This window comes from Mercenaria mercenaria, chromosome 15 (genome assembly GCF_021730395.1).
Source record: "Mercenaria mercenaria strain notata chromosome 15, MADL_Memer_1, whole genome shotgun sequence".
Classification (NCBI taxonomy): Eukaryota; Metazoa; Mollusca; class Bivalvia; order Venerida; family Veneridae; genus Mercenaria; species Mercenaria mercenaria.
Genome location: NC_069375.1, coordinates 72,190,745 through 72,217,580, shown reverse-complemented (window position 1 = coordinate 72,217,580; position 26,836 = coordinate 72,190,745). Strand labels below are relative to the sequence as shown.

The 26,836-nt window shown below is 35.0% G+C and overlaps 1 protein-coding gene across 1 annotated transcript; it reads left to right on the top strand.

The window, feature by feature from the left end:
- Positions 1-83: 83 nt before the first annotated feature.
- On the top strand, positions 84-26,359 carry LOC123558230 (kinesin-like protein KIF14). The gene is made up of 20 exons (XM_053524323.1): positions 84-120; positions 773-975; positions 1,490-1,674; positions 2,501-2,603; positions 3,404-3,558; positions 4,030-4,144; positions 5,046-5,114; positions 5,760-5,825; positions 6,966-7,140; positions 7,627-7,703; positions 8,987-9,127; positions 9,569-9,663; positions 10,771-10,862; positions 12,028-12,126; positions 13,211-13,515; positions 13,802-13,963; positions 14,305-14,442; positions 15,034-15,114; positions 20,808-20,964; positions 21,455-26,359. The coding sequence occupies exons 1-20, from the start codon at positions 84-86 to the stop codon at positions 21,802-21,804; spliced, it is 2,805 nt and encodes a 934-aa protein (XP_053380298.1). The 3' UTR covers positions 21,805-26,359.
- The last annotated feature ends 477 nt before the right edge of the window (positions 26,360-26,836 follow it).

Below are 26,836 nucleotides of genomic sequence, written 5' to 3'. Positions count from 1 at the left end.
GCATTGCGCTCCTGATGAATATGAAGTAGCATTTGTCCGCCTGGTGTTAGTATATTGTGTGACTTGATAAATTATCAGCTAATATGACTATGGTGTGTTATGTCAACATGTGGTATTCCAGTAAGACAGCACTGAAAAATTGGGCATTGTGCTCACAGTTACAAGCTCACAAGTTACTGTTGATTTCAAAAAAGTTTCGGCCAAATTAAGACTATGGCTGAAAATGTTTTGAAATTGGCTCTAAACCCGTACACTTACAAATAACTGTATGCAGAAGCCACCTGCCTTAGCAGTCTTACTGTGTCACTGGCTGGGCTGGCTGAATCATACAGTTTGAGTTATATACATAGACTGTGCATAGCTACATAAAACTTTCACTTTATTTTTACTGAGAGGTAATTTTTTTAATGATAGATAATTCAGCTAATATTTCATAGCCAGTCACTTCTTTGACGGTAACTATACATAAGGAATAAGTGTGTGAACTACATGTAATCTAAGTTGCATAATGGCCGAGACGTTATGGAACACAGGATTTTCCCTTTGTACGGCTATACAGGTATTTGTTAGAGGCAGTAATTGTCTTAATGTCATTGTTGATGACTTTGACATTTTAGTAGGAGATTCGAGAGAGAAGGTTGAATATGTGAATTTGTTGAAATAGTAGAACTTAATGCCAGCATGAGTAGGAATATTTCAAGTTCACAGCAATGTACCTCTGACATACATGTATTTCTATACAAAACAAATGTATTTTCTGTGTACATTTCAGAGCTTAGATCAGAGATAGAAAGATTACGAGCGTCAGGTCTGTCAGGGAATGAAGATGTTACCGCAGCATGTATGGTGGAGATCAGTACGCTAAAAGACAAGTTGAAACAGAAAGAGCAAGAAATGGAGGAAATCACAAAATCATGGCAGGAACGACTGCGACTCTCCGAGGAACGGAAACAGGAAGAGGCTAAACAATTAGAGGTTTGTTGATATCTAGGGCCCTGAAGCGTCAACATTTTAAGTCTGCTATGACTTGTGAAACTTTCTTTCTTGTCTTGCATTAGTGCCTATATTCATGAAACTTTGTTGAACAAACCTTCTTTAGCTTAAGACAAAACAAAAAAGCTTCAACATAGAAAATGTGCTATTTACAATTTTATGGAAAATGGAGTGCTGTGAAATCATCAATATTTTGGACAAACTTTCATCCTTGCATAAATCCAACAAATTTAAATCCCAGTTTGTTTTCTCTTCAGAAGTTCAAAATTGCAAATTTTCAAATCCTCATGAAATTGCTGTTTGGGACCAAGCCGGGCAGTTTTATGCCCACATAGTTAAATGACTCACAGGATATCTGTGTTCCTTTACCTAAGTCTAAATTTCTATTACTATTAATGTGATAGCGCTGAACTTTCCAAATGGTTCAACATTGTCACGCTTCTATGTGAAAAAAAAGAAAAACAGTCACTGAAAATGGGTATTTCTTGTTTTTCAGAAAGCTGGGGTAACTTTAAAAGTGGACAATCGACTTCCAAACCTTGTGAACCTGAACGAAGATCCCCAGTTGTCCGAGATGCTGTTGTATAATATAAAGGAGGGAATGACGAAGGTTGGCAGAATGGGACATAACTCTAAACATGACATACAACTCAGTGGAGCACTCATAGCCGACAATCACTGGTATGTAATTCATTGATCTTTGAAAATTTGAAATATTTCTCAAGTGCACATAGCAGACAAGTGCTCAAGAACTTCATTTCCTGCCAGAAACCTAAGAGGCAATGCATTGAATCAAAATCAGTTGAAAATGATGAACTACATGATTATGTAATATTTTCAGTGCATCATTTTGAAAATGTGGCAACAATATACTAAAATGGGAACTTTGGTAAACTGCAGACTTCATATCAATACACACTCGTTTATATGAATAAAATTATGAAAGTCATATACTCATTTAATAAATGTAGTTGATATCAAAGAATAAGTATTTTACACTGCATTGTCATCAGTAACAGGGACTGCTGATATAGATTGTTCAAATTGCTTTAGATTTCATTTATATACATACAGTTGTACTAAATTGCTTTAGATTTCATTTATATACATACAGTTGTACTAAATTGCTTTAGATTTCATTTATATACATACAGTTGTACTTATCTTTGGGACCACCTGTGTAAAACAGCCATTTGCATTAAGCAAGCACTCAGCTAACTTCACAAAGTGAAATTTAGTTCTGATTTCAACTTGCTTTAAGCAGTCAGATTGTATCAGTTTTCTGGCTGACTTTTTAAACACAGGTGTAACTGTAGGTAATTATAAAAAACTTTAATGAATACATTTCAATGTAATTATCAACAACAGCTACATCTGTAAGTCTTACCTCAGCAAACCTGAACATATATCTCGTATCTTGTAAATATTTGAAGACAGAGCTGTGAACATATTGATGTATGTTTGTATAAGATGTAGAAAACTAATGAATGCTGGTGTTACATTTCAGTGTAATCAGCAACATGGAGACAGTGGTTACAATAACACCTATAGGTGATGCTCCGACATACGTGAACGGAAACCTGATTTCCGAACCCACCACACTGCATCATGTAAGTTTTTCAATGGATCTTCTCCACCTTTTATCCTTGATGTCTAAGATCTATGCTTTAGATCTATATCTTTGAAAGAACTTTTTATTTAGTATCTTCATGTAGTATTTAATTCAGGTTAGCTTGAATTGGTAATACTTACCTCAAAATGGATGTTGTTGTTTTTTATCAAATTGTAAAGTTTAAGAACCCATAAATGCCATTAGTATAATTACTAAATAAATGTGTATTATTATATTGTATTTCTATGCTGACTAGCGTAATTTAGAACTTGTGTTGAGTGTTAAACAGACTATACTTCAAATATTGGTTAAAATAATCTGTCTTTAAAGTTGATATTTGGTCATATTATGAAAATTAGAACATAATTTTGTTTATAAACCCTTGAAAATGCTAAAATAAGATAAAAATCTAGGCCCGAGTTGGGAATTTAATCGAGATAGTCCAGCAATTAAAACTTGGCCTCTATCTTGACCAATACCCTGCATAGCAATTCGTTCTTAACGACAAGACACTTTACCCTATGGCAAACCCTTCCCATCTTGATGGGAAAAATTAGTAAAAACAGCAAACTCTAATGTGCTTCCATAACATATTACCTGTCGGTAGCCATATTTCAAAGATTTTTTAAGAAACATAGAAATAATTTCCCCGATATTAAATTTTTTTCTTCTTTCTTGTTGTGTTGTCTCGAGGTCCGTCCATTTAAGTTAGCCTGTGCATATTTTTCACACTTATCCTTGTCCTTATTGTGGACAATGTTAATGTGACCTTTGATAATAATTTTACCCATATTTTAGGGTGACAGAGTTATCCTAGGTGGAGACCATTACTTTAGGTTTAATCATCCGATGGAAGTCCAACAGAACAAAAAGAATAAATCCTCATCTCAAACCCAGGAGATAAAAGACTTTGAATTCGCACAAGCCGAGTTAATGAGGGTCCAGGAAGCTAGGTATATAAAATATTTATAGAACATTGGATTTGATGGAGAAAATACACAGCCGAAATATGTCACAACTTAAGAAGTGCATTACTGGTCCGTGGAAGAATAGGTGAACTTTCCTTCGTTCAGCGCTAAGAATGAGACTTTCTCAAAAAAACGTAGTAAGAAAACAACATGTCAAAACCAGGGCAATGTCAAGTCACTTTTATTTATCTACCAGTTTTGGTCAGTTAGACCTTCAACAAAGCCAAGAATGGTTTAATTGCATAGTAATAAATTTACTTTTTCAAAATTGAGCATGTCTAGTCTATTTCATATGATATTGATCAGGTGGCTTTTTAAGTAAATTACACAAATATTTTCATCAAAATCAAGTGTTTGGTACTGTTACTAAGGTCCAAGTGCTTTTCTAATTGTCTCATTAGGAACAAAACTTTTAATCCTTCACCAATTGATGAATCAAAGTTAATACTGATTTAGGTTACAAGAAGCTCGACAAATGGCGCAGGAAGAAATGTTGGAGGAAGTTGAGAAGGCCAAGAAAGATGCTGTGAAAGATGCAGAGTCAAAATTAGCCGATCTGGAAAAACTTCTGGTAAACTAATAATTATGTACATGTTTTGTTTAATTAAGTTATTAAATAAAATGACACCTACACAAACAGTGTCTGTTAAAATTGTTATCTGTAGGATAGTATTATTTGCTTCTAATGAAATAATAACTTTGTCAGAACTGAAAAATATACTTTTTTAAAGGAACCAACATTTATATAAGTATTTGATTTTATTATTAGGCTCATAATGTCTTAGTTAAAAATGTGGCTGCCAGTTTTTTGTTACGAACATATAATATATAAATTTGTTAAATCGATCTTCAGTGAATTATTTTCTCTAATAATTGTCAGAAGTTTAAATATTGATTAATACAGTTGATTACCTCCCGTTATGGTGCAAGTTTGAATATTGATTAATACAGTTGATTACCTCCCTTTATGGTTCAAGTTTGAATATTGATTAATACAGTTGATAACCTCCCTTTATGGTTCGTACTGTGAAAGTTCTTGTGCAGTAATAAAAGTAGTGCTTTTCTAATCATGTATTTTGTATAACATCTGTATGGACAGCTGTTACATCTGTTTTTATCATAAAAATTTAAAGTCTTATGGAACTTTATGAACTATATGAGCCGTGCCATGAGAAAACCAACATAGTGGCTTTGCGACCAGCATGGATCCAGACCAGCCTGCGCATCCGCGCAGTCTGGTCAGGATCCATGCTGTTCGCTTTTAAAGCCTATTGGGATTGGAGAAACCATTAGCGAACAGCATGGATCCTGACCAGACTGCGCGGATGCGCAGGCTGGTCTGGATTTATGCTGGTCGCAAACCCACTATGTTGGTTTTCCCATGGCGCAGCTCATATTATGAGCTATATGAATCACAAGGAATGTGGTGTTTAAAGTTGAATAATAAATCACTTTATTTTTTTGATGTACAGAGAGAGGAGAGTGCAGAGAAAGTAAAGGAACATGAGGATGTGATACATAAACTGAAGAAACAAAAAATGGTTAGTAATGTTTGTAAATAGAAAAATAAAGACTTAAAATTTTTGTAATAAAAAAACCAAGAACAAAAATTAAGTTGCATCCATCCCAAGTTACACAAGTGAGGCATAAACATGATTAGATTTGTAAAAATGTCGAAGGAAGGAAAACATGATTAGATTTGTAAAAAATGTCGAAGGAAGGAAGGAGTTATTTTCCACAATGACAGCAATTCTTTCCATGTTGCAGATGTCTTGGAACGACTATGTTTATATATGTTTGAATAGTGTTATTATTTCAAAACAATAGTTAAATTGTTTTTATCTCGAAAAAATGTGACATGTAAAATGATGTTTTGGTGAACAAGGATCCCTATGAATATTATATATGATATACTGGCCCAGTGTTCACAAAACATTTTCAGTCTCAGCTGAGTTTGATAATGAAACTTTATTTGTCATTTATATCTAAATAGCATGTTTAAAACTAAATTGTATGTAAGTAGATATTTTCAAGTGGCTATTCAGTACTGATAGTCAGTCTCAGTTTGAATTTAACCTTGAAATTTTAGTACAATTGATATTAAGATTTCAAACTCGAACTCAGCTGAGAACGAAAAATGTTTTGTGAACACGGGGCCTGATGTCTGAAGATATTACGTTTTGTAGATGTTAGAGCAAGAGGTTCTAGCTGGGAGAAAAAGGCAGCAACTTGAGGCAGAAGCAGCAATGAAGGTACGTTCATGTCGATTGTAGATTCTTAATGGTTATAAAAAATGGAAGGTCCTTGTGGGTTCGATCCCCGGCCGCGTCATAACTGATAAAAAATGGTACTATTGGCTTCCTTGCTTGCTTGGCATTCAGCATTAAGAGGATAGTGCTAGGACAGGTCAGCCCGGTGTCAGTATAATGTGACCGGGTGGTGTATCATGTCACATGTCTACGGAGTGATATTCTAGTGAGGCAGCACTATAAAGTTGGGCGTATTGCTCACTGTTGAAAGTTGACACCGTCGTTTATATGAGTCTGAAAAATTGTAGAAAAACATGTTAAACCTGAATACAAAATACTGGAATGTTGAGAATATGCAGGAGTTATGCAGTGGAAATACTGCACGCTTTTGGAGCACAGTAGTATTCTGCGCAAGAACAAGACGTGCATATTTCTTGATGTGAAGCTAATAAAATTTTAATTCATATACTTCTGTACTTAAAACTTACATAAAGTATATCAGTTTGTTCTTTAGCCTGAATAAAATTGAAAATATTTCCATTGATGCTTCAAGCATGATGAAACTGATGTCACTAAATAATGTTTTGCACCAGAAACAAAATCTGAATTTGACCAACTTTGAGGTTCATTTGTGACAAAACAGAGTTAAAAATGAGTATATAAAAATTTGAAATTATCCTCTGACACTGAGAGATACGTATTTTGTTGATTTAATAGTTGCATCAATAGGCAAAACTAATTCTTAACTAATCCATAAAGATACCATTTATTTAAATTTGAAATCTGAAAATCCATGTTGCTATGAAGTAGAAAATTATCTTAAAACCATGAAAGTTTCTGCTATTAAAGAAATTAAAGCGCTGCTATTATTTTTATAAGATAATTAGGTTTTCAGGGGTAATTTTATGTTGAAATAATAGAGATTTAGTTTGGAAAAGTTTGTTTTTTTTTGTTTTCAAAATAGAAGGCCATGTTTTGTTAATGAAATATGGAGACATTTTGGGACAAAGTTTGTATATGGGTTTCTGGTTAAAGTGATTTCAAAGTGGAGTGGATTCCATCTTTGAGAGGTTTTGGTTTAGAGGTGTTTCCAGCTTTAAGGGTTTCAGAATAAAGGGATAAGACTATTTCTATACTTGACAGGCATCAAATCAGCTTGTCTCAGAGCGGTCAAGGATTGTAGAACTTCTTCAAGCCCAGAAAGAGAAGGAGGCACAGAAGTTAGAAGATCTGAAACAAAGATGGAAGGAATACTCAAGAGGAAAAGATTATACACAAATTAAAAGTCCTACAGCAAGCGTTGTCGAAGTTTCAACAGGTATATATTTCCAGTCCTCATATTGGGTAAATGGGTAAATATTGTAACATTACATTTGTAAAGGACAAGCTTCCAGGGTTGATAAGTTGTTCAAAATTTCATCCAGTGGATAACTTTGTTCTTCATCTCAAAAATTCTGAGCATCGTAATTACGTTGATGAAAATACATACAGAGTGCAGGTTAAAACAGTTAAATTTTTAGGTGTTAGATCTGTAAAAATCAGTACAGTGATTTGAGAAATGCAACAATTTTTCAAGTACAAATACTGTAAAATCATTTAATTTCGTGGGCATCAAATTTCGTGGTTTTGGTCAAAATGGCAATTTCGTTGGGATATGAATTCGTGGATTTCAAATTTTGAATATAAAAGGAATGGAAATTTTACTTTTTCGTTGGGATTAAATTTTGTGGATTGACTCAACCACGAAATCCACGAAAAATTAGTCCCCCACGAATATTAATGATTTCACGGTACCTTTTTCCAGGAAAGACAGATTTATACAAGATAGCATTGCAAGTGAGAGAAGCCAACAAAATTTGCCAATACTTGAAGAAAAATACAGTAAGTCAGTTTGTACCACATTTTAATATAATGCATGTAAACTTGGAAGTTTCGTCATTGAGCCCTTAGGTAAGGTAGACATCATTTAACATCAACAAGACATCTTATATTTTAACAAGCTTGGTGAGCTCTTGAACTGTCAGTTCAGTTAAAAAATAATAAGTTCCCAAACGTGGTTTTTCGTAGAATAACCCAAGTTTTGAGATCTTATGTGTAATACGGCCTTCGTGATATATTGTTTCGCATAAGAACGAAAAACTCGGGTTATTCTAAGATAAATCACACTTGGGAACTTATTATTTCGATTCTAACACGACATACTAGTATCAAAAGTGTTAGAAAAAATGGTAAATACTTTTTACGACCGTGCTATGCACCTGGATCGGATGATGTCATTGCACGTGAGTAGTTTATTGCAGAATAACCTGAGATATATTTTGCTCTACATGTATGAAGGTTATTTGCTGGTCGTGTTAGAATTAGAGTTATTATAATGCCCAAGAAGGATGGCATACAGTAACTGCACTGTCTGGTAGTTCTGTTTTTAAAAAGGTTGAAAAGGTGTCGGGGCTTTAACTTCTAAACAGTGAAAGGATTCCAGTCGATTTTGCTTGCAGGAGGGTAAATGGATCAGTCAAGATGCTCACATATGCCTGAAACAAAGACAGAAATGGTTCATGGGAACCATTTTGTCATTTGGCAATTTTGTCAGTAAAAAGAAATAAACAAAATTGAATTAGGAGATAGTTGACAGACTTGATGAAAATATTTAGCTAAACTTAACAAAAAATTCAAGAAGGATGACATTCTTTTCTAATTAGATTAAAACTTGAAGAGTGGATATAAAGAACTTTCCAAACAATTTCTGCCTACTGTAAGTTGGGTAATATTTGAAATGCTTTTATTTTTGCAAATACAGTTGAAAGTTCGTTCACATTAATCAGATAATTCGAATGCCACACTCTGCTTGAACTCATCGTTGGGTCATGGCAAAATCCCTGTATAATGTATAATTTCCGTTGTCTTGAACTACCGATAACTCAAACTATTTTGACGGTCTTGTCAAGTTTGAGCAAACAAAGTTTGACTATATTCCAAAGTCATGCCAGTCGTGAATTCAAAATATTCATGAATATCAATCTGAATCATGTACTGAAACACAAACACTCACATTCTGCAAATTCATTACATCACGAATGTGACTGCTTACCACGAAATCTTAAAATAAATCTTACGGGAAAATAACCCAGTCTGCAGTGTCATATGTACACGGTTATTTACAGGTGTTTACTAGGGAAGATTTTCTTGACGGGGAGGAAGTGAAGACAGTCATAAAAGTGAACAATACCAAACTGAATGTGTGTACACACTGGTCACTGAGCAAGTTTGAAGAGAAACTCATGCAAATGAGAGATATATACCAGGTATGTTTTATGTGTGTTTTATGTTTAAACCTTGGCCAGCTCAGCTGAATTTATTATTATTATGGTACATTTTATAAGAATAAAAAGATAAAAGTTAGAACACATTGGTCAGGGAGCAAGTTTGAAGAGAAAATCATGTAAAGGGGAGATGCAGATGTATAAAACAGAGATCTTTAGATGTTGTGTTTTATGTTTAGACAGGGATGTTTAATTACAGGCTTGTTCTGTGTTAAAACATTGGCTGTGTTAACTGAATACATGACAATTTCGGTACATTTACATCAATATTCAGCTTTGATCATCAACATTCAGTTGTTTGACATCCATTTTCGGCCTTCATTATTTTTACTTCATTGGCATCCTGGCTGAAACTTGCCACAGTTTAGTCAGACTTGTACAGTATTATCGTTCAATGCATTAAAGGTTATTGTATTGTTTCAGAATGACTCGGAGAGTACTGATGAAGATGAGGTGTTCAACGACCCGGAAGATCAGTGGGGTAAAGACTCCATCAGTATGTCCCCTGTCTCTCCAAAGTAAGTATAATCTATTATAGCACCAAAATCAGTGGATTAAGTGATTGTTTGGTTCAAAACATAGTCTTAAAAGTAAAATTCTATCATGCGAGGATAGTTTCTAGCCAATTTACATGTAGATGGTAGGTTGTTATACCAGTGTGCTGGCCTGTGCCTAAAATAATGTATGGAGGGGCACCTGTGATCTTCCTCAACCATTATCACAAGAATGTTGCCATATGACTAAGTTTGTTGATATGACAACAAAACAAACCTTTTAGTTATCACAGTAGAAATAAATGATGCCATCATTTTGTGTAAGTCGCAGATGTAATGATTGATGAAGTACAACTCTCCAGAACAAACACCCTAGGAAAGACAGAAATATGTCTGTTGTACAGAAGTTATTGCTCTTGAGAGGTTTATTTACGAAGTATTTTACCTGATGGGAGCAGTCGTCTAGTAGTTAAGGTGTTGGCCACTCAACCCGGAGGTTGTGGTTTCAAGCCCCCATTAAGTGTTTTTGTCATGCTTTCTCATACGACACAGGTACTGGTTTTTCCAGGAAGCAGAATCAAGAATGAGTAAAATAAGCTCCAAGCTTTCATTACAATGAAGCGAAAACAAATTAGTATAAACTAAGGGGAAAGTAAATATTTTCCTTTGTAGAGAGGTGTCTGCTTTCTGGAGGTGGTGTTAATAGAGGTTATACTGCTCTTGTAATCATAAACCAGGTGTAATCAATTTAATTTTTCCAAGTTATCAAGTGTAATCATTTATCGAGCAGCCCGCCCACTTAGCTCAGTAGGGAGATCGTTGGTCTATGGATCGAGGGGTCGCGAGTTTGATCCCCGGGCGGGGTGTATGTTCTCCATGATGATTTGATAAAAGACATCGTGTCTGAAATCATTTGTCCTCCACCTCTGATAATTCATGTGGGGAAGTTGGCTGTTACTTGTGGAGAACAGGTTTGTACTGGTACAGAATCCAGGAACACTGGTTAGGTTAACTGCCTGCCGTTACATGACTGAAATACTGTTGTAAAACGGCGTTAAACCCGAAACAAACATAATCATTTATCGAGCAAAATTTTGTTTACATGTATTAACTACCTACATTGTACTACAGGAATGGTCACCGTCGTTCTGTACCGTCACCAAGTTTGAGGCAAGCCTTACTGTCGAGTGTATCCAGTATCAACAGTAGTATGTTCAGAAAAGGTAAAAGCCCTTAATGTTGTGAGGTGGAAGTTATTGTAAATTTGGTGTGTCTTTGAACAGTTTTACTTTATGATATTATACCAGCCTTGTTTATGTTGCTAATAATTACTTGCAACAAGTAACTGGTCTTCGACATCTATGATTTTATTCAGTTTTTGGGGGAATGTTGCAAGGGCCCCATCACAAGTAGAAAATCACTACATTAGGGGAAAATTGCGACACAATAAAAACAAGAAAATAACTTAATAGCACATTATCTTGTGCTTTTAAGTTTGCATAATTATGAAGATAGAGTTTTAGATGGAATATTTAAAAAAGAAAAATTATATTCTTTTGTTTTGGAGGGGATTTTTTGTCCCAAGTGGGGGAAAAATACTTTTTTGGGCGGAGATGGGACTGAAATTTGGCGACAAAAAGGAGAAAAATGAAAACAGGACATAGTGCTGTTTAATAGTTATGCTTGTTATGTCTGAGCTGCATTATCAGAGAAAAACAACTGTTTTAAAAAAATTACCTGTAGCTAACTAATCTTTAATAAGAATCATTCTAGCATAAAACTGCTGTTCTTGTCACTTTTCGGGGGTGTTTTAACAGAGAGATTCTTGTTCGCGTGCTGTTATAACACCTTTTTATATTATGCGACGTTCGGTGCAAGCGTACAAGTCATTGGCCCCAAAACGGATAATTCAAAACGAAATGATGTCAACGTAAAAAAAAAAAATAGACTTTTCCTGGCGCATTTCGTGGAAATATTTAATTACGTTGTAGTGGAATTGTTTCTTTATTAGTTTTTACGCGTTTTATGCTAGAATAGCGTTAGCGCATGTTTATTTTGTGATATAACATCTGCAGAATCCCTACATCTGGGTTATCCCTACATTTAAATATATGTGGTTGACATTGTAATTTTGATTACCACACCTGTTATCGTTTCATGTCCAGCGTGCTAGTAGTCATACCTTTGTTTACAGTAGAGGTTAGTCAGTAAGACCGTAGAGGTTTATCGGTTCAAACCATAGCTGGGTCACGTGTACCAAATCAGACAACTACTGTTTCATTTCAAGTTGTGTAAAATGTTGTAGAAAATGTCTTAAACAAAAAAACTTGGCCTGTATGAGTAAGTTAACTTCAGTCATTGTCATGCATGCACTTTTCTGTATTGCAGATTCTTTAAGTAAGGGGGATAACTGTGCCAGATGTTCTGCACCAGGAGTTGCTTCTCTTTGTAAAGATATTATGAATGTAACATTGAGTACCATTAAATGTAAGTATATTCTAGATACCAATAGAGTGTGAGCTATTTTAAGAAATTTAAGTTTTCCATACTAAAAAGAACTAAATAACTGCCTCTATAGTCTAGTGGCAGAGGGACCGCTTTGAGTGTGTGAGGTCATTGGTTTGACTCCCTGCATACCAAAGAAAGGAAAAATGGTACTAGTAGCTGCCTTACTTAGCATTTAACATTAAAAGGGAAATTGGCATCTCCTTGTGGTGATGGATTACATCAGGAATGAGGTGCTGAGAGTGATTAATATAAGTTGTAGAACTTGCTTCACAATCGTCCATTAACTAAAAAATGCCATAAAACTTGCAGAAAAGTTTTTGTTGTATAGGCCAATATCTAAATAATGTTTTTTTAGTCAACATTATTGTGTTTCAGATCTTTTTTTCAAAATGATTTAGTTTCACTTAAAGCTTATTTAAAGTAATTGTGGACGCTGACTGTTGGGGAAAGTACAGTATTTGTGTTAAAAAAAAATACAGACTTTTGCATGAGTTTTAGGGTTTTCCCATCTTTGGCATAGCAATTTTATGTAGGCAAATTCACTTGAGAAATTTTGTTAAAGTAATATGATGCACAAAATTCATGTACATGTATTTGTGTAAATACAAAATAAATATGTTTTGTTTATAAACAGTATTCTCTGCTTGGTTAGAAATAGAACAGACCAAATATGTGTATAGCTAAGCACAATGAGAATTTGTACTTTGTGCATTAAAGAATTTTACAGTTAATAATTAACTACAATACAGCGGAATGGCCGCTCATGATACATGGTAAATAAAGTTAGCCCAGATGAAAACAATCAGTCAGTATTTGCTGCTTCGTTGGATTTTAATATGTAATGGTAAATTATTTTAGTGAAAGGATGAACATAGTATATCTTTTATGTATGATTGTGTGAAATTGTAGTACAAAAAATAGTATGAAAAAGTACTAATGAAATTGTGGCACCAATAATACAGTAATATGAAAAAATGCTAATTGTGGTACCAATGATAATATGAAAAAATGCTAATGCTAATATCTGATAAATGAAAAGTTCTTAATTTTCTATAATATTCAGCATCTACAATGGAAGAGAGTGTCGCAGATAAGATACTTCACAGTTGTCACAGTCTCAGTGCCAGTCTCCGCCAAGTGGCCAACCTTCCTGTTGCCATAGAAACGAACAACAATCAGGCGAGTCGTACAGACCTGCTACAGTTAACGTGTGTACAAATAACCAACAGTTTCCACATGTTGTTGAACAATACAACTCTGTGGGCGTCAATGTATCAGACCCTGCAATCAGCTCTCATACAGGATCTGCTACAGAGAATAGTGGACCAGGTCAAAAATATGGGTAGCCATATTGTCAGGTTTTTGCAGGTACATATTTTAATATACTACATATCAGCAAATAAACTTACCTTGCTAATGTAAATAAGTGCCATCTTCCCTTTATGTTGATTTTTTGGGGAATTTTTTAAACATTTCTTTTTCTCAACCCAGGGGCATTGGTTAAAGCCCCACTGTGGTCACGACCACACCTTGTCATATGACATCAGTACTGGTTTTTCCGGGAAGCTGACTCAATAGTGGTTCAAATAAGCTTGAAGCTTTCATTACAATTGAACTAAAATAAATTAGTATAAACTAAACTAATGATTTCTAGGGATGTGAAGGAGATATTGACAGTTTGATGGAGGAGTCCACGTCACGATTGGCAGATGGCGTACACCAAGTTTGTAAACTATCAGGAGAGCTTGCCCTTGCTACTGACACCCAGATGCTGTATTTTGACGACACCTCAAGTCAGACTGATGAAGATAACGCAGTAAGTTTTAAGGCGTCGTTTAAAGTATTAGAACTAGCAGTGAATAGCTTAAGTGAAAATCACAGTAACTTACAGTTAAGCTGTCTAATCCCTAGACTGGATTTTTCCTTTCTTGGGTTGGACCTTTTCATGAGGAAGGCATAAAATACACTTTGGAAAGGTCATTGATTTCACAGCTATCTGTGACTGAAATAATTTTTTGGGAAGAACCTTGGGTCTTTCTCCACAGTTAATGCTGGAAAATTGGCATGCATTGTTAGCCTACATGACGGTTATGACTTTACACAAAAAAGAATTTGTTTTAGGTTAAGATTTACCTACAAATGTTTGTGTTTTACTAGGTGACTACAGAAGTTAGCCAATCGTTCTTCAGTGGATGTGAAACATTTATCGACAAGACGTTGCAAGGTGCTCTAAGAACTGTGGATGACTTTGAAACAAAAGCTCAGATATTAACAGATGCTGGGTTATCCAATATGGTAAGACTTATTGTTAAATTGTTTCTTGTTATAAACGATATTCAGACCTGAGATTTTTCAGGACTAGTCCTGATTTCAGGGTTTTGACAGCAGAATTTTCCTATAGATATATTGTGAAAATGTGATTTCAAGCTTGAGAATGTAGAGTTTCAGGCTTTAGGTGTTTAGTTGAATCCCAGACCTGATATTACATGAGTGTCTGTTCATATCGAATTTATTAAACAAGCTGATTAAAATTATTTAATGCAAGGCTCTGCCAAACATTTTATCAACTTTTAGCTCGACTAAGCTATTTGGTATTATTAAAACAAAACAAGGTAGTGAATCGTTGATTTGTTGATTTGATGAAGGTATATTGTTTAGCTTGCAAAATTTAAAACACTACCACCTCTAAATACAGTTGATTTGGACCCTGTAATGGATGTACTTCATTTATTTGAGGAAGCCATCCAGCCGTGTTGTAGAAGCTTGGTGGTTCTACCCAAACTTTGCCCAATGAGTTTACTTGTTCTTATACAAAACCTGAAATACTCAGATAAATATTTTAGTCCCAGTACATTTTGTTTCATAACTATCAAATATTTGATTCAGGCATTGGGAGACGTTCCACAGAATGTTGAGATATGTGTGACCTCGTGCAAAGATCTATTACTGAAATGCCAAAAACTACAGGTACTTCCTTACAGTGCTAAATTTCTATAATGAACTTGTCCATCTTTCAGTTTGGTCAGTGCCATTAAATGGTAAAAGGGGTGATTACCAAAAATGTACTGGCTGAATGGCATACAGAGCAGATCATGATCAGACTGCATGGATGTGCAGGCTGATCATGATCTACACTGGTCTCAAAGACATAATTAATCGTGACCAGCATGATAAGGGCTATTCTGTTTTTATAAACCCCGAGGCTTTAAAGAGCATTAGAAAGACAGAACAATGCTGTTTGAATTTTCAAAGAGCAGATTACTTTGCAAAACTTACTGTTGCAGTGAGAAACAAAATTTATCAACATAAAACAAGATGCATCGTAAATTTTCTCGACAAATGCTTGTTTTGAAGAATAGAATCTGATGTTTTCTGCAATGGACTATCAAACCTGTCTTAAGCAGCCAGTCATGGCTGATTAATACAGGTGACTGATTAAGACAGTTGCCTGCTAAGACAGGTGGATATTGAACGAAAATTCCCAGTTTTGAAGTTCGCTGAGTGGCTATATAAAGCAGTTGACAAAGGGCTTTCCTTGTCGTGCCCGAAGGCTAGCTCAACCCTTCTGTCAAATATTTATAGTTTACTGGTAAATGTGAGTTCTTTGGGTGCTGCACACCTGGGGTCACTTATTTGTCTCACAGGACAAATACTGAAACAAATTAATAATTATCTTAGATAATATATTTGTTATACCCCCACCAAACATGTTTGAGGGGGGTATATAGGAGTCAGTTTTGTCACGTCGCGTCGCGTCCCGAAATCTATTATCTCAGTTATTACCAAATGGATTTGATTCAAACTTAAAATACATGTTCCACCTTATCACCCACATCATGTGACACAAGGTGCATAACTCTGACACCAATTTTTTTATGAATTATGCCCCTTTTTACTTAGAATTTAAGGTTGATTTTGATGTATTTTCACTGTACCTCAGTTACCACTAAATGGATTTGATTCAAACTTAAAAAAGATGTTCCACCTCATCACCCACATCATGTGCCCACATCATGTGACACAAGGTGCATAACTCTGACACCAAGTTTTCATGAATTATGTCCCCTTTTACTTAGAATTTAAGGTTAATTTTGTTGTATTTTCACTATATCTCCGTTATTACTAAATGGATTTGATTCAAACTTAAAATAGTTGTTCCACCTCATCACCCAGATCATGTGACATAAGGTGCTTAACTCTGACATAAATTTTTAGCTCATCTGATTTTTTGAAAAAAAATGATGAGTTATTGTCATCACTTGAGCGGTTGTCGGCGTCGGCGTCGGCGTTGCCTGGTTAAGTTTTATGTTTAGGTCAGCTTTTCTCCTAAACTATCAAAGCTATTGCTTTGAAACTTGGAATACTTGTTCACCATCATAAGCTGACCCTGTATAGCAAGAAACATAACTCCATCTTGCTTTTTGCAAGATTTATGGCCCCTTTTGTACTTAGAAAATATCAGATTTCTTGGTTAAGTTTTATGTTTAGGTCAACTTTTCTCCTAAACTATCAAAGCTATTGCTTTGAAACTTGGAATACTTGTTCACCATTATAAGCAGACCCTGTACATCAAGAAACATAACTCCATCTTGCTTTTTGCAAGATTTATTGCCCCTTTTGGACTTAGAAAATCAGTTTTCTTGGTTAAGTTTTATGTTTAGGTCAGCTTTTATCCTAAACTATCGAAGCTATTGCTTTAAAACTTGCAACACTTGTTCACCATCATAAGTTGACCCTGTATAGCAAGAAACATAACTCCGTCCTGCTTTTTGCAAGATTTATGGCCCCTTTTGGACTTAGAAAATATCAGATTTCTTGGTTAAGTTTTATGTTTAGGTCAACTTTTCTCTTAAACTATCAAAGCTATTGCTTTGAAACTTGCAACACTTGTTCACCATCATAAGCTGACCCTGTACAGCAAGCAACATAACTCCATCCTGCTTTTTGCAATAATTATTGCCCCTTTTGGACTTAGAAAATCATTTTCTTGGTTGAGTATTATGTTTAAGTCAACTTTTCTCATAAACTATCAAAGCTATTGCTTTAAAACTTGCAACAGTTTTTCACCATTATAAGTGGACACTGTACATCAAGAAACATAACTCTATCCTGCTTTTTGCAAGAATGATGGCCCTTTTTAGACTTAGAAAATCATGGGTAGGACAATATTTCTATTACACAAAAAAAATCAGATGAGCGTCAGCACCCGGAAGGCGGTGCTCTTGTTTATGAATTATGTCCCCTTTTACTTTAAATTTAAGGTTGATTTTGGTGTATTTTCACTATATCTCAGTTATTACAAAATGGATTTGATTCAAACTTAAAATAGTTGTTCCACCTCATCACCCACATCATGTGACACAAGGTGCATAACTCTGACACCAATTTTTCATGAATTATGTCCCCTTTTTACTTAGAATTTAATGTTAATTTTGATGTATTTTCACTATATCTCAGTTACTACTGAATGGATTTGATTCAGACTTAAAATAGATGTTCCACCTCATCACCCACATCATGTGACACAAGGTGCATAACTCTGACACCAATTTTTCTTGAATTGTGTCCCCTTTTACCTAGAATTTAAGGTTAATTTTGATGTATTTTCACTATATCTCATTCTGATTGGCTTAGAGCCAAAGGGAAGTAACCTTTTTTTAACTTTTGTACTGAGTTTCTTCCCCTTAAATTCCAGGAATTAGTCTATTTTTAGAAATCCTATTTTTAGATTTTCAGTATTTTAGGTATTTTTCTAACTTTTTAGCTCACCTGTCACAAAGTGACAAGGTGAGCTTTTGTGATCGCGCGGTGACCGTCGTCCGTGCGTGCGTGCATCCATCCGTAAACTTTTGCTTGTGACCACTCTAGTCTCTAGAGGTCACATTTTTCATGGGATCTTTATGAAAGTTGGTCAGAATGTTTATCTTGATGATATCTAGGTCAAGTTCGAAACTGGGTCACGTGCCTTCAAAAACTAGGTCAGTAGGTCTAAAAATAGAAAAACCTTGTGACCTCTCTAGAGGCCATATATTTCACAAGATCTTCATGAAAATTGGTCAGAATGTTCACCTTGATGATATCTAGGTCAAGTTCGAAACTGGGTCACGTGCCCTCAAAAACTAGGTCAGTAGGTCAAATAATAGAAAAACCTTGTGACCTCTCTAAAGGCCACATTTTTCATGGGATCTGTATGAAAGTTGGTCAGAATGTTCATCTTGATGATATCTAGGTCAAGTTCGAAACTGGGTCATGTGCGGTCAAAAACTAGGTCAGTAGGTCTAAAAATAGAAAAACCTTGTGACCTCTCTAGAGGCCATATATTTCATGAGATCTTCATGAAAATTGGTCAGAATGTTCACCTTGATGATATCTAGGTCAAGTTCGAAAGTGGGTCACGTGCCGTCAAAAACTAGGTCAGTAGGTCAAATAATAGAAAAACCTTGTGACCTCTCTAGAGGCCATATTTTTCATGGGATCTGTATGAAAGTTGGTCTGAATGTTCATCTTGATGATATCTAGATCAATTTCGAAAGTGGGTCACGTGCCATCAAAAACTAGGTCAGTAGGTCAAATAATAGAAAAACCTTGTGACCTCTCTAAAGGCCATATTTTTCATGGGATCTGTATGAAAGTTGGTCTGAATGTTCATCTTGATGATATCTAGGTCAAGTTCGAAACTGGGTCACGTGCAGTCAAAAACTAGGTCAGTAGGTCTAAAAATAGAAAAACCCTGTGACCTCACTAGAGGCCATATATTTCATGAGATCTTCATGAAAATTGGTCAGAATGTTCACCTTGATGATATCTAGGTCAAGTTCGAAAGTGGGTCACATGCCGACAAAAACTAGGTCAGTAGGTCAAATAATAGAAAAACCTTGTGACCTCTCTAGAGGCCATATTTTTCATGGGATCTGTATGAAAGTTGGTCTGAATGTTCATCTTGATGATATCTAGGTCAAGTTCAAAAGTGGGTCACATCCCTTCAAAAACTAGGTCAGTAGGTCAGATAATAGAAAAACCTTGTGACCTCTCTAAAGACAATATTTTTCATGGGATCTGTATGAAAATTGGTCTGAATGTTCATCTTGATGATATCTAGGTCAAGTTTGAAACAGTGCCATGTGCGTTCAAAAACTAGGTCAGTAGGTCTAAAAATAGAAAAACCCTGTGACCTCTCTAGAGGCCATACTTGTGAATGGATCTCCATAAAAATTGGTCAGAATGTTCACCTTGGTGATATCTAGGTCAAGTTTGAAACTGGGTCATGTGCCGTCAAAAACTAGGTCAGTAGGTCAAATAATAAAAAAACCTTGTGACCTCTCTAGAGGCCATACTTTTAATGGGATCTGTATGAAAGTTGGTCTGAATGTTCATCTTGATGATATCTAGGTTAAATTTGAAACTGGGTCAACTGCGGTCAAAAACTAGGTCAGTAGGTCTAAAATTATTAAAATCTTTTGACCTCTCTAGAGGCCATATTTTTCAATGGCTCTTCATGAAAATTGATCGGAATGTTCACCTTGATGATATCTAGGTCAGTTTCGAAACTGGGTCACGTGCGGTCAAAAACTAGGCCAGAAGGTATAAAAATAGAAAAACCTTGTGACCTCTCTAGAGGCCATATTTTTCATGAGATCTTCATGAAAATTAATGAGAATGTTCACCTTGATGATATCTAGATAAAGTTCAAAAGAGGGTCACGTACCTTCAAAAATTAGATCAATAAGTCAAATAATAGAAAAACCTTGTGACCTCTCCAGAGACCATATTTTTCAATGGATCTTCATGAAAATTGGTCAGAATTTTTATCTTGATAATATCTAGGTCAAGTTCAAAACTGGGTCACATGAGCTCAAAAACTAGGTCACTATGTCAAATAATAGAAAAAAACGACGTCATACTCAGAACTGGGTCATGTGGGAAGAGGTGAGCCATTCAGGACCATCATGGTCCTCTTGTTTATTATAAGTCCTATATAAAAAGTAGATACATTTTTCTGTGGTAACATGTGTCGGTAAGACACTTTTTTATATTCACTTTTAGTGTATCTCTAATATTAGAGATTACTTGTATTACTATACTAGTATTACTTATATTTGGAAGCCCAGGATGAAGTACTCCAAAGACTAAGTATTTTTAAGATTTCTTATGGTTGCCATTCTTCTGTGACAAGACCGTATAGTGGGGGTATGAGTCACTCCTGTGGCAGTTCTAGTTATACATATAGGTAAACTCTCTATATATGCATTTACATCAAGAAGGCAAGTGCAATCAAGCATTTACACTTGCTCTCAATTATTGCAATACAAAGACATAGATTAAAGGTTAGTACAATTCAGGTCGGGGTAGACAAGGATAATGGTAATTTATTATGTCAAGTATAGGGTTATAGGATGGAAAAGATGTACGGATTTATAGTAAAGAATATTTGGGTGAAATTGTTTCACTGAATCTTAAAGGGGTGTACTCGATTTAATTAAACCAAACGATTTTAGTATGGTTTATACTTTATTTAAGAAGATGTAAAACAATAAATTCAGAACAACACCGTCATGCCCTGTGACACAGTGAGTTCTTAATACAGGTGATTACTAAGGTTTCTACAGTGAACGGTCAGCCTCTTTACTTACTTACATTTGTAACTTTCACTTTTGTTAAAGGTTGAAGTGGACACCAGTAATTTAGAGAAATCTTTCCATGGTTCAGTACAGTACTGTACGGGTAACTATCGTCGATGTGAGGCCTTGATATCACACGTGAGTTCTCTCGTAGAAGGCATTGGTTTGCTGGTACAAAATGCTGAACCGATTGTTGAAGGTAAGTCAGATAGTTTTACTTCGGAGCAGTCTAAGGATTACTGGTTAGAGAGGGGGCCAGACATTCGTAAGAAAACATAGCATTTTAAAATACCTGAAGCTATGAAAATATTTCAGATGCTTGATTGTGAGTTGCTACAAAGTTTTAGAAATGATTTGTTTAGTGTAGAATACCACATTTAAATGACAGTGTCTGGTATGCCTATATTCAACTTTTGTGATGGGTTAGTGACACACTACATTAGTAAAACTTTGTGCGCTGTGGTGCAAAATCGAATGTAAAAGTTGTCTTAAGTCATAAACATATCAGATTTTCCATTTATGTATCAGTATAAAGTGGGAAATAGCTTAAATAAGTCATTATTTCAGAGAACTTAAGGAAAGGACTTGCAGCCTTTAAACTTGAAAAATATCTTAGAAAGTTGTATTTCGAAAGGTTTTAAGTATGTTCTTAAGTTTAACTTCTTTAAACTTTCTTTTTTTTATAACAGGTAGAGACTCTGACATCAGAAAGATAGTTAAATGTGCAGAAATGGTTCGGAAATATTCAGAAAATGTAACGGAAGTAACTACACGTGATTTGACGAAAACTCCTGCTACAAAGGGAGACAACTCCAATGAGGAACAGTCACCATCGTTGTCGGATACTGTTATAGAGCAGTTACATTTTGCATCGGAGGATATACAGCAATCAATTAACACGCTAGTTGATAGCGTGCAGAAAGTGATTGAACTTGAACGAGCCTCAGGATTGTCGACGCCCCGCAGTAAACGACTGTTGCCATCCCCTGGAAGTGTTCCCGTTAGAAATATATCAAAGACGAAGGTCGATGAAGGATGACTGGAAGCAGTTTACTGATAAGCCATATTATTTACTTTAAGGTGCTATTTATTAACATTGCTTCATATATGCATGGATGTGTAGAGCGCGTTTCTTAACTTACAGTATGATGCTCAGACTTGCTTGTCACTAAACATGGTACGCATAGAACTTGAATTTCATATGAGTCCTTGAAAAGTCCCTGAATTTAAGAATAACATGAAGACTCTGAAAATACCTTGATTTTCAGAAATAAATGGACATAGTAGTCTATTATGGGGTTTAACACAACCTTGAAATTCATATTCGATCCTTGAATGAAAAAAAAGTCCCTGAAAAGTTGTTGAAAATTCCTTGAATTTTAGAGGTCAGGGAACAGGCTTGTCACAAAAGAAAATGATATATACATTGAACAGATATAAAATGATTACCTCAAGCTTTGCCAGTTTAGTCTATTTTCACTCATTGAAGTACAAATGTATAGTCTGTTTTGGATTCTGTGTATAAGATGTACATAGTTTGTATTATAGAAAAATATAATTTATAATCTTGAGCTTCCCACTGCCCTTCACTTTGTTATAGGTCAGAAGGTTTTTGATTGGTTGGTTTAAGATAAGCAGGCACTTGATTGGTTTATTTTAGATAAGCAGACATTTGATTGGCTTGTTTAAGGTAGTTCTGCATGTTTGGATCAGATTTTTTTAAACTCTGATTTTTCAAACTTCTGATTATACCTAGAAAAATTCAGCAAATAAAAAGGATAGGGTCGTGTGCTTGATTTTTTGCTACACTGATTTCAAAATTTGGGCCTCACACAGTTTTCATTATGGGAGTCTGTGGAAAATCATTACTTCCAAAACATTTTCGTGAATAGATTTTTTTGTACAATGTAGATTTTGATGAAACTGCTCACATAAATAAACATATGGCAAATAATGTGGTAGAATAAAATGTACAGGTCTGTGTGCTGATTTTTGAGATATTTGACCATGATTAAAGTGAACCGAATATTTCGAGCTAATATTAGGACATTATTTTGAATTATTTAACGTGACATGTGTTTAAATATCATATTTCAATTTTAGAAATATATTAACGGTGCCCAGGTTTTTATTAATTCATAAAATGATTTTCATTTCCATACTCCGAATTCAAGCTTTATTCTATGTTTTCTGGATAAATTACGTTATGCCATCATTTCCGGTTTATCAAATGAGCAGAACTACCTTAAGAATACCATGTTTTTGATTGGTTTGTTTAAGCATTTTAAGCATGCTTTTGATTAGTTTTACCAAAGAATACAGGTTTTTGATTTGTTGATTTACTTATTAGTTTTGATTGGTCAGTAAAATTAAAAGTATGGTTTTTGATAGCTCTATTAAGATTAAAGAAAAATTGCTAAAATTAGTTTGAATTGAGCATGCTTCAAAGGGATGGTAGTTTCACTAAAGACTTCAGCAGTTACTTCATATGAAAAGTTGAAATAATGATCTGCTTTCCTCTGATATTGAATTTCATGTTTATATTTACAGTTGTGAATCAGGTTTTCATGCAGAAAGATAATCACCACATCAAACTTTAATTATTATTTTACCCAGGCAAATTCTCTTGATGAATAATCGTTTATTCTTAAAGTGGCATTATGCGCATTTAGTGTGTTTTTGATGAATGTTTTATAAAAGCATTTTCAGTTGCTGTGCATTTAAATTAAAGATAATGCCGCATAAGTATTTGAAGTTGATGCTTTAGAAATAAAGAAACCGGACTAATGAAATAATAGTTCTTTTCTTCAATCTTCTACGCAGTGATCTCCCTTACCTGTAGGTAGAGATTTCTGAAGTTGAAGGGAAGCAACTCCTGCATGCAGTTTGACTTTTCTTAAAAAGACTGCCCCAGTCAAAATAAGAAAAGTCATATTTGGAAAGTTAGTATTTTGACTAGTAACAAGAAGAGTTTGGTATATTGGGTTAAAAGTTATAATAATTTCCTCCTTTTTACACACATATCTATTTCAGCTGGATTTTTACTTGAAAAAATGCGCATAATTCCACTTTAATGAAAATTGATTAAAAGACTTCTGCATATCATGATTATTTACATGTATGATAAATTATTTGCAAAAAAAACACTGCTGCCGGCGGCTTGTAAATGTGCTAGCGTCAATTTAAAAAAAGTGCAATTGTACTTATAGTTTAATGTAGATAGCTATGTACACATGTAGTTTTGAATATTCAAGATTCAAGACAAGTGAGTTGTTGTCTTAAGATATAAATTTCAAACACTACGTACAATCAGATTCTATTCACTCAAACTAAGATATTTGGAACAACACTTTTTGCTCGAACTCATCGTAGGGTCCTAACAGAATCTCTGAATGAGTCGCGCCACGAGAAAACCAACATAGTGGATTTGCGACCAGCATGGATCCAGACCAGCCTGCACATTTGTGCAGTCTGGTCAGGATCTGTTCGCTAACCGTTTCTCTAATTGCAATAGTTTTTGAAAGCGAACAGCATGGACTTGAAAAGACTGCACTGATGTGCAGGCTGGTCTGGATCCATGCCGGTCGCAAAGCCATTATGTTGGTTTTCTCATGGTGCGGCTCAAATAATTAAGAAATAATTAATAGCAAAACCTTGTTTTAACACTATGTATACACTCCGGTGGTAATTATATCATATTAAATATGTCATACAAATAATTTCACCTTGGCTGCACCCAAGTGAGATTAGCATGTCCAATATATTACCGTCAGAGTGTATACATAGTGTAAAACCACGGTTTTGCTATTAATTATTTCGATTCTAATATTCCCTAAATCTAAAACAGTACCGGTAGATAGAATCTAGATGCACTCTTTCTTTGCTGCAACAAAAACTTTGTAGTCACCGCATGTTAAGATGACATCATTCTAGTTTAAGAGTGTTTTAACAGAGACAAGCATATTAGAATGTACAATTTTCAATGAACTATAGATAACACAAACAAAAGTGGCGGTTTCTGTTGAGTTGAAGTGAACAAAATTTGACTTATATCTGCGTGTATATCTGAAATTCATTAGATTTCTGATTCCATTATGCAAAACCTTAAATGAGCCATGCCATGGGAAAACCAACATAGTGGCTTTGTGACCAGCATGGATCCAGACCATCCTGCGCATCCGCGCAGTCTGGTCAGGATCCATGCTGTTCACTTTCGTTGTCTATTGGAATTAGAGAAGTCGTTAGCGAACAGCATGGATCCTGACCAGACTGCGCGGATGCGCAGGCTGGTCTGGATCTATGCTGGTCGCAAAGCCACTATGTTGGTTTTCCCATGGCACGGCTCAAATGCTTTTTGAAATATATCAGTAAAAAAAATCCTACAGCTGCAGTACTTAAGTGTTCAAACAACTAAGCACTGTATAATCAGTCAAAGACTTTTGACAGATAAGATCAGATAAGTTTTATTGAATTCAGAAAGGCATATAGCAAGATGCGCCACAAAATAACTGTATTCTTTGTATTTCCATGATGGCAATTATACATGATTTGCATCACCTCTGAATGAGCATTTTATTAAGGTAGGACAATAGTTATTTTAAGTTGGCAAGACAAGTAGCAGTACAAGATTAGCTCTGAATGAAAATTTAAAGCAACTATAATTTGTTTGATAGTTTGATGTAACCCTAAGATGTTTGTGTATTTAAAACTCTAAAAAGAATCCTTGCATGTTTTGTATATTCCTTGTTTAAAATATGTAATATGTGTTATGTTAATGTAATGGTAGTGTTCAAAAAATCAGAAAAAAAGTATGAAAGGAAGGTGTTTACTCTAGCTGTGATGTTAGGAATAAACAGGATTCCCTTGAGACGAATTATCAAGAAGGCAGTGAAGTATGTGCCAATGAACTTGATCTAAATGATAAAGTAAGTTAAAAAATACCCTGACTGTCCTAGTCTCTTCCACTGATGTGTACATACATATACATATCAGAAATATGCTGATTGGCAAAACGGAAAACTTATCTATTCAGAGGTTGATAAAAGAAAGATTAATTAGAATGCCTTTAAGTTTTTACTTATTTTAAATTATGTATTCTGATCTGATACAGTCACATAAAGTAAGATAACTTGACCATTAACAGGATCTTCAGTGAAACAAGTTTTGAGTTATCTGATCTTTTTGGGATGAAACAGCTTGGAAATTGCCAAATGAGTCACGCCATGAGAAAACCAACATAGTGGCTTTGCGACCAGCATGGATCCAGCCCAGCCTGCGCATTTGCGCAGTCTGGTCAGGATTCATGCTGTTCGCTAAAGGTTTCTCTAATTGCAGTAGGCTTTGAAAGCGAACAGCATGACCAGGCTGGTCTGGATCCCTGCTGGTCACAAAGCCACTATGTTGGTTTTCTCATGGCGCGGCTCATATATAATTATGGGTCCACTACCTTAAAGGAAAACTATTTCTAGCTTTGACTACTATCATATCTTAAGATTTGTTGTTTTTGTTATGTACAGACGTAGTGCAATAAGTTCTCTTGTATGCCTTTTGTATTTATGAATCCATTTATGCTATTAAAATGAAATGAAACTTAACCTCCTTTTTGTTTTTGTTGTTGTTGCTGCTGCAAAATCAAGATGAAATTGTCAGGTAAAGAAATTCCCTTTTAAGTGAGAATAGGTATGCCTTTAAAAGTGCTAAATGTATATCACTGACAGCTGTTATAAGTTACATACAGACATCAAAGGAAAATTACATTGAAATATTCATTAAATGTCATACATTCTGTTCAACCTTCCATAGTCTTGGTAAGACAAACATTGCATAGATATTTTACCATGGCAGTCTAAAATTTTGTTACAATTGATGTCGAGTTGGTCAGATGGTAGTAGACCTGACACTCCAGATACAAGAATCTTTATTTTACGTTGGATAAAGTGTAACTAAAAACATTAGCTGACAGCTATATCCTAACAAAGAAAACAGAAATTAACAAAAAATAAAGCAGCTAAAATGAAAGGTGATAAATGATATGATTTAACTGCTTTCCAGGCCAATATAAACCTTCACAT